Below are 8915 nucleotides of genomic sequence, written 5' to 3' on the forward strand. Positions count from 1 at the left end.
AACCTTAAATGAAGGAAATCTTTCAATGTTGATGTGAACTCAAGATCCTTGACATCTGTTGAACATAAAAATGTAAGATTAAACATTTGTTTTAGAAGGCAATAGGGCAAGGAGGGCAAGAGGTGAGCTGGTAATTAAGATTCCATGTAAGATATATTATTACTTATTTGTCACATATATAGCTCTTTGTCTCCCTTATAAGGGCAAGGAAGTGGGTGTATCTTTTGTGGGTGTATCTTTTGTGATTGGTTCTACCAAACAGCCAATAGGAATTTCAACCAGGCTGATTGGACAGAGGCAGCCACAGGAGGAGCAAAGGGGGCTGGATTAAGGGAATATAAGTGCTGGCCAGGATGGCAAGAGGCCAGGCCAGAGCTTGGTAACCATATACCACTGAGCCTCTCATTTATTTGTCTGACAAATAAATTATTATTTTAATTTCTCTATTGCTGCGTTGAATATTTCATTCCAGCTAAGCGTTAACCACAAGCAGGGTGCTACACTGCCACCGCGTTCACAGTCTCTTCGCTGATTTCCTTCTTTCTGGTAAGCAAATCTTTCCCTAGATTTTGGAGTTAGGCCTTGGTATCGGAAATTTTAGGGTCTGAGGCAGGAAAGATAAAATGCTGCAGTGTCCAGCCAACAGGATGAACAGCCAGCAATAATCTTTCTATAACACACACCCAAACAGAGGGATATAAAAAACGTTGAAAGGCTCCAACAAGGAGGCAGAAAAGCAGACAGCCTTTTCCCTCATTAATGACTATTTTAAATTAAGAGTTCAACAAAATAAAATGGATGGTTAAGTAGTTGCTGCTGTTTAAACTACAAAATAAATATTCCAACTATTTCTAATCAATTTTAAGCACTAGGTTAAGTACTCTAGAGAGGTGTTTCATCATTCCATGGGTGGGTTTTGTTAGAAGGGGGCGAGATGAAGTTACTTCTCAGCTCTCTTGAATCTCTGAGCTATGGAGTGGTAAAAGGTGGGAGGTAAAGGTAAAAAGAGGGGATGCAGGAGGCACTGTGGGGTAAACCACCAGGACTCTTAGGCTTACCGATCGGATGACAGAGTGAGCTCCCTTTGCTCTGTCCCAGCTTCTGCCAGCCTATCAGTTTGAAAGCATGCCAGTGCAAGTAGACAAATAGGTACTGCTGCAGTGAGAAGGTAAATGGTGTTTCTGTGCGCTCTTGCACTTGTCACGGTGTCCTGTTGCACCCGAAGCAGTTTAGTCCTGCTGTACTTAACCGTCCAGTGGTCCTTTGCCTTTACCTTTTTACGTGGGATAATTTTCCTTTTAAAGCTTCCTCCCATGGCTGCCTTTTAAGCCAAACAGTGGAAATGGGGAGAGAGAGAGGCTTCTCAGTGCTCTCCCTAATACGCCCTTTTCCTTGCTGCAAATGCCTCCCAGGAGAGAGCAGCTCAGTAAAAAAAGATTTTATGGGCTGCTGTGTGCAAAATCTATAAAGAGAGATGCAAACACACACAGACAACCCAAATATACACAAGAGTCAGGAAATCTAATCATGCTTCATATTTTCTCACAAGTTCCTGAGTGGAACAGGAAGCAAAGCATCACATCTGCACACACAGTTCATTGAGGTGCAGTGTTTATTTCAAAGCTGATACCCACCCTGACTGAAGATTTGGCCTCCATTTAATGCCCTCCAGCAATTTTCTTGCTCAACACACTTTCTACGTTCCCTAGCATGAATATAGCTGCCTCTCCAGGTTTGTAGGCTGGGGCACTCTGGATCCTTCAGCTGGATGAAAGCATGTGAAGAGCGTAGGAAGCTGCTTTATACAGAGCCAGATCGCTGTCCCATGCAGCTCAATATTGCCTACACTGACTGGCAGCAGTTCTTCAGGATTTCTGGCTGGGTTCTCTCCCAGCCCTGCCTGGAGATGCCTTTGGGGATTAAACCTGAAGCCTTCTGCTTGCAAGGCAGATGCTCTACCACTGTGAGTTAGATAACCAACAAGCAGTGAGTAAGAATGATTCCTTGGATTCCTTTTATATTGATCTGGAAGTGGAACTGGGAGAGAGACTTTCCCAACTGTTATAAGAAAAAACTGCTCCTTTTCTCTTACGGGGTATCCAAGAGCCTTAAGAGTCCTTAAGTGGGTTCCCTATCAGTAGGAGAAAATAACAGAGGCCAACCAGAGTATATTGTGAAGCAAAGCGGCTAGTAAGCCTGATCTTTAATGCAAAAGAAAAGTACTATTGCAATAGGGTCCCCACTCACCACACACAGGAGGGAGGAGAGAACCCAGAACAATGGTGTGCAAGCCCTTATGTAAACTCTTTAAATTGCCCACCCTGTCGCCCAAGGCCACCCCCCTAAAACATCATACATACATCACAGAAGGAGGTGGTCTACAGCAAAAATCCTGTTTGCCAGGATACCTCATAATGGTCACTGACTTTATTACCAGAGCAGTCTGGCCATTCTTTTGTGATGGTTAATACTTTAGTTTTTTGTTTCCCCCCGCAAAATGACCCCTGAATTTTTGAATTTTATTGATATTGATGCTGCATTTTATGTTGTATTTTATGCTATTTTTAAGTCGCATTTTAATCAATGTTTTATATTTGCTGTTAGCCGCCCTGAGCCCAGTTTTTAAACCGGGAAGGTTTAAAAGGTTTATTTATTTATTTCTATTTTTATTTATTTCTATTTTTTATTATTGTTATTACTTTAATACAGGCTTTGTAAGCAAAAAGAGAATGGAAAGGCTTTCCCCATTTTCCTTCCTTACTGCAGAGGAATATTTGAGGTCACTGCAAGAGTCAAAATGGCTACAGGATTGCTCTCCTGTACTATTTTAGACACGTGGTTTATATAGTTATGTATGTGTTTTCCTTATACACGTACGAACATTTATTTTATATTTGAGACCTTAGAATTCTTATAACACACCTCTAATGTTACTTTCATTACTTCCCTAGGTGAAACCTACATAAGATCTGGACTTTGGATATCCTTAATTCTTCTTTTGTTCGAGCCCAGGAAACATGAAACTTCAGAAACTTATCTTATCTGTCCTTGCACTCACCTTTAGCACCATTTCATTTTTTATCGGGTGAGTCTCTTTCGCTGAATATCCTGTTCACAGCAGCCACCAACGAGGATGGCTTTAAAGAGGATTAGACAAATTCATGGAGGAGAAAGCTCTCAGTGGCTACTAGCCATGATGCCTATGCTTTACCTCCATGCTTCTGAGTACCAGTTGCTGGAAGCCACCGAATAAATGCTGCCAGCCAATGTATACAACACTGAGCTAGCTGGAACAATGGTCCTCTATGAGGCCGGTTACCATGCTTTGAGGAAAATCGCCTCCTATGCTAAATCCTTTTTGCGTCTTGTAAACACAGAACGCAAAAATAATTCTGAATTAAATTCAGGATTTTTCACTTGTAATACTAATCAGTACCTAATCCATTCCCACCATGTAAATATGAGGATTGGAGAAAAGTACAGCCTCCCACCGCCACCATGCCAAGTCCAACAAGACCATTTTATTGTTCATTTCCTTGCAGATGCCCCCATCCTGATAACATTTCTCAAGTCCTGCACAACCTTTATGCCTCTTTTAACTGCTTTTTTTTTGTCCCCAGGGTTTTGATTGGGAAAGGACCGACCCACTACCTTCCATATTATCTTCCATGCCCAGATCTCTTGTAAGTACCATAGTGAGATTTGGGGGCTAAACTGCAGAGCCTCAATACTCCATCCAATGCTAAGTGATTAGCCATGGTCCCTGCATTCTAGGGCAGAAGTTTTCAACCGTTTTGAGTCCACGGCTTTCTTGACCAACTACATTCTTTCTGTGACACCCCTGTAGGGCTCAGGAGCCCAGTTATGTCACCCCCTGCCTGCAGAGCTGGCAGCCCCTCGCCCCTTTTCGAACACTCTCCCTTGTGGAGTGTTCCTTCAGCCTCCTCTCCTCTCCCCTCTCCTTGGCAGCCGTCTCTCCAGCCTCTGGTCTCTGAGCTTCCTCTGAAAAGAGGTGCCTTCTCACACTGCACTGCACTGTGGCCTGGGGCTTGTCTGCCCATTCCCAACAGCAAGGGCTGGTGGACTGGCTGGCTGCGGTCCCTTGCCCATTTGCTTGCTTACTCTGAGGCCACTTCAGCTTCTGGCAACCAGCACCCCCTGGCCAGCCCCAGAGGCACCATTGACTTGGGGAGCTTGTAGCCAGGGCAGCTGCAACAAACAGCTGTGCAAGGCAGAGATGAGAGGGCATTGAGGGAGGGAGGGAAGGAAAGAGGGACAGAGGCCAGTGTTGCCTGTGGCACCCCTGACTATCATTCAAGGCACCCCAGGGTGCCACAGCACACTGGTTGAAAACCACTGCTCTAGGCGAGTAGACTAGATTAACTTTAGAGTACCTTGTAGCTCTTCAGTTCTATGTATTTTGGTTGCAAGAGTGAGGTGTCAAACAAATTGAGCCTGTAGGAGCTTTGAAAATAGGAGGAAATACCACTGTCACAGGCACTGCATAATACTTGTTCTGCACTTATAAGAAATCAGTATGTTAGTGTGGCAACACCTCTACTTTGCAACTCCCAGCCTATTTATGTCAGGTAGGCATCTTCACTATACTCTTTACTGAAAAGATTTTTGTTCAGACAAATATATCCTCACAGAACATGTAGGCTTGTGTTTTAAGTATGTTTTTAGCCAAACTGTTTTCATAACACTTTGCATCTTTTAAAAAAATAAATCCTGTTTTTAACTTTCCTTTTCTTGACAATTTTAATGTTTGTTTGCTTTTTGCAAATTGCATAGAGGTTTTATTTCCAATTAAGTAATATACACCTTTTAAAAAAACATGCACACAAACAAATGAATAAATAAAAGTTGAATTTCCCTTTCTCTCTCTTTTTTTGGACAGTGCTTTGAAACTACAGTACAGAGAGGAGAATTCGCACCAGCTTTTCCCACAGTTAGTTCTCTTCCACTTGCATCTTCCCTAAAATTGCTGCTTCTTTCTTCTGGAGATTTGTTCTAATATATGACTATTTATTATCTTTTTCAGATTCTTTTATCCACAGCCAAAGTCTGTGCAACAGACGTAAGTGCCAGAAAGGACTGGCCCGATTCATATATTCTATTTATTAAAACTTTTAATAAATTTACTTTGTTGTTTTTTTAAAATGCAACAAAGCAGTAGACATTGTACAAAAGTTTCAACGGTGATAAAAATTGAAATAAGATAAAAATTTAAATGTAAATAAGAATGTAAGAAAAGCCCTGCTGGATCAGGCCAATGGCCCATCTAAGTCCAGCATCCTGTTCTCATAGTGGCCAACCACAGAACCCAACGAAAAACCCCAACCAGGATCTGAGCACACAAGCAATCTCACCTCCTGCAGTTTCCAAGAACTCGTATTCAGAAGCCTTTCTTCCTCTGACCATGGAGGCAGAGCAGGGATATTGTTGTGGCTAATAGCCATTGATTGCCTTGCCCTTGATGTATTTGTCCAATCCAAGTTAGTGCCTCCTGTGGAGGTGAGTTCCACAGTTTAACTTGGTGCTGTGTAGTTAAATAAATTCATGAATACTGGTTAATTAAAATAAATTTCTGGCTTCAGAGGCCTGTCTAATTAATACCATTTGAGGTGACCTCTTATAGAAGTCCAGGATGACTTTTCCTGAACTCGCAAGCATGTTCACACTTCTCTGAATTTTTGCAGTGCTGTTCTCCAGCTGAGTAATGCTTAAAGAAAAAATGTTTGTACTAGGACAAAGTGTGCATTTGAAAATGTATATTTTAGTGAATAGAACATACAGAAATTCATTATATTAGGGAAAGTGACTTTGCAAAACTGTGTATGTATATTAGCCATAATTGCATATGAAAAATGTGTATGTATCAGGGAAACTTGCAGAAAAATGAAGTTTCCGGAGTACTGTACTTTAAAAAACAACAACAGATGGAAACATGGAGAATTGAACTTATATTCGGGAAAAATAAGAAACTGAAATTGATGGATCTGATCACCAGTAGCATCCTATTTGCTCAATCAACACTTTTGACATTGCATTGCTTTATTTTCCTGGTTTCCTCAGGCGCTCTGATGTGCTCACCGTGACTCCGTGGCTGGCCCCCATTGTCTGGGAGGGGACATTCAACCCTGAAATCTTGGACAGCATCTACAAGCCTTTGAACCTTACCATTGGAATGACTGCCTTCGCCGTTGGAAAGTAAGTAGAAAGGGCAGGAGGGGTTGGGAAGGTCTGCACATTTGTCGAAATCTAAAACATGATGTGGGCTGTAGCAGCTCTGTGCCTGGCACAAACCCCTGGGCTTAAGGACATAGGATGAGCCCTCTTGGATCAAGCCTAAAAGGTAACTCTCCTGCAGTTTCCACCAAGTGATATTCAGAAACATTTACTGCCTCCAACAGTGGAGGGAGAGAACAGCCATCAGGATTAATAGAAACAAAATTTTAAAAAAAATCCTTCCTGTAGCACCTTAGAGACCAACTAAGTTTGTACAAGGTGCTCTAAGGTGCTACTGGAAGGATTTTTTTTTATTTTGTTTCGACTACGACAGACCAACATGGCTACCTACCTGTAACCAGGATTAATAGCCTGCTGCATTTCAGGATGGGTAGCCCTAGACCACATTGACCCCTGGTCTGATTCTAGCCTACTTTGCTCCCCCCCCTTATAGGGCCTTAGGAGCCCCGGAAGCAGCTTTATACCAAATTAGACCATGGATCCATCTCACCCAATACTGCATACACTGACCAGCAGCAGTACAGCTTGAAAATCTGCTTCTTAAAAACTCTGCCCTGAGCAATTGCTCTTAATATATATATCTTTAACGTTTGCTCAGATACATACGATTTGTGAGCCATTTTTTGGAGTCAGCTGAACAGTACTTCATGGTGGGATACCATGTGAACTACTACATCTTCACAGACAACCCCAAAGACATCTCCGCTGTCCGCCTGCAGCCTGGGAGAACCCTCCACCTCATCCCTGTAAAGAAATATGCCCACTGGCAAGAAATCTCCATGCGCAGGATGGAGGTCATAAACCGGTACATCTCAGATACAGCCCACCGAGACGTGGACTATATCTTCTGCCTGGACATTGACATGTTGTTTCATAACCCGTGGGGCCCAGAGACCTTGGGGGAGATGGTGGCCGTGATCCACCCAGGCTACTACAAGGTCTCTCGGACAGCATTTCCATATGAGAGGAGACCTGCTTCCATGGCCTACATCTCTAAGGAAGAAGGAGACTTCTACTATTGCGGGGCGGCCTTTGGAGGCCTGGTCAAGAATGTCTACGAGTTCACCAGGGCTTGCCACATGACCATATTGGCAGACAAGGCCAACGGCATCATGGCAGCTTGGCAAGAGGAGAGTCATCTGAACAGGCACTTCCTTTCACAGAAGCCTTCAAAGCTCCTCTCTCCGGAGTACCTTTGGGACGAAACAAAGTCAAAACCACCTGAGCTGAGACTCATTCGGGTCACATCATTGAGCAAGAATTATAGGGAGGTCAGGGACTGATCCTAGTTGGGTCCATCATGGCCTCACTGTGTATTTCTGGGCAGGGGAGCCCTTGGGATCAAATTATTTGGACCTGCAGATCCATTGCGGAGTTGGCAAAATCAGACACGTCCCCCAACCCCTGCCGAGAGTGCCACCCCTTTCTCACAGGCTCTGGACCTGGTGTCTTCCATGGTGACACTAGGGCTCTCCCAGTTTGTTTTGGGCCCCACACATCAAGCAGGCTACACGCTGGATTTGATCTTTGGCACAGGCATAGATGTGATCATGTCCCCCTCTATGGAGGTGCCATGGTCTGATCACTATGCTCTGAAAGCCAGGATTGACTTCCCGCCCCCACCCTGCTTAGGTGGTGAGTCGATTTGGGCTCGGCGCGGAGGCTGATGGACCCTGATGGATTCCGTCAGGCCTGCGGGATCCTGCTCCCCCTGGCGACTCATTGACTGAGCTTGTTGAGGGTTGGAATACCTGACACTTGGCGGCCATAGATGAGATCACACCTAGGCACCCTCTGCAACCCCACAGAAACCGGGCCCCTTGGTTTACTGAGGAGCTCAGACAGCTAGAGCGAGTATGGCAGAGTACTTGTGATGGAGCCTCAAGAACATCTTATAGGGCGTTTATGAAAACCTATGAGATAGTAGTGAAGACTGCAAACAAGTCTTACTTCTCAGCCTCCATTGCATCCGCTAGCTCTCACCCCGCACAACGTTTTAGTATAATTAGGTCTCTAACATCCCTAGAGGGACAGCCAAATTTAAATATGAATCAGGCACATAGCTGTGAGGCATTTGGGAGCTTTTTTGCGGAGAAGGTCCTGTCGCTTTGCCATGACCTCCCTGCCAACTTGGATACAATAACGGAACTGGAGGCACCTTGATTGTCCTCAGGTCCAGTACTGGACAACTTTGACCGGATACTGCCAGACTCCTGATGTGGACAGACTCCTCTATGCCAGAAAGCCCACCACTTGTCCTCTTGAGTTGTGCCCATCCTGGATGAATTGAGCATGTCCAGACGATTTGCAGGCCCCCCTGGGTGACATCATCAATTTGTCCCTTGGCACCTCTCTTAAATAAAACATCATTAGATCCTTTGTTGTTGTTGTTGTTGTTGTTTAGTCGTTTAGTCGTGTCTGACTTTTCGTGACCCCATGGACCAGAGAACGCCAGGCACCTCTGTCCTCCACTGCCTCCCGCAGTTTGGTCAAACTCATGCTGGTAACCTCGAAAACACTATCCAACCATCTCGTCCTCTGTCGCCCCCTTCTCCTTGTGCCCTCCATCTTTCCCAACATCAGGGTCTTTTCCAGGGAGTCTTCTCTTCTCATGAGGTGGCCAAAGTATTGGAGCCTCAGCTTCACAATCTGTCCTTCCAGTG

General features: G+C 44.4%; 1 protein-coding gene across 1 annotated transcript; it reads left to right on the forward strand.

Annotated features, from left to right (window-relative positions):
* The first annotated feature begins 493 nt into the window (after nucleotides 1-493).
* GBGT1 (globoside alpha-1,3-N-acetylgalactosaminyltransferase 1 (FORS blood group)) lies at nucleotides 494-8632 on the forward strand. Its single transcript, XM_083721420.1, has 7 exons — nucleotides 494-546; nucleotides 2952-3085; nucleotides 3621-3683; nucleotides 4901-4951; nucleotides 5045-5080; nucleotides 6079-6213; nucleotides 6851-8632. Exons 2-7 carry the CDS (start codon nucleotides 3018-3020, stop codon nucleotides 7533-7535), a joined length of 1038 nt encoding a protein of 345 aa, XP_083577546.1. The 5' UTR covers nucleotides 494-546; nucleotides 2952-3017; the 3' UTR covers nucleotides 7536-8632.
* The last annotated feature ends 283 nt before the right edge of the window (nucleotides 8633-8915 follow it).

This window comes from Podarcis gaigeae (assembly GCF_964106915.1).
Source record: "Podarcis gaigeae genome assembly, chromosome: Z".
Lineage (NCBI taxonomy): Eukaryota > Metazoa > Chordata > Lepidosauria > Squamata > Lacertidae > Podarcis > Podarcis gaigeae.

Excerpts from the sequence above, each read along its gene's own strand:
- GBGT1 (XM_083721420.1), top strand. The coding sequence starts at position 3,018 with ATGAAACTTCAGAAACTTATCTTATCTGTCCTTGCACTCACCTTTAGC. Across the intron at positions 3,684-4,900 it reads CTTCCATGCCCAGATCTCTT|TGCTTTGAAACTACAGTACA; the intron begins GTAAGTACCATA and ends TTTTTTGGACAG. Across the intron at positions 4,952-5,044 it reads TCGCACCAGCTTTTCCCACA|ATTCTTTTATCCACAGCCAA; the intron begins GTTAGTTCTCTT and ends TATCTTTTTCAG.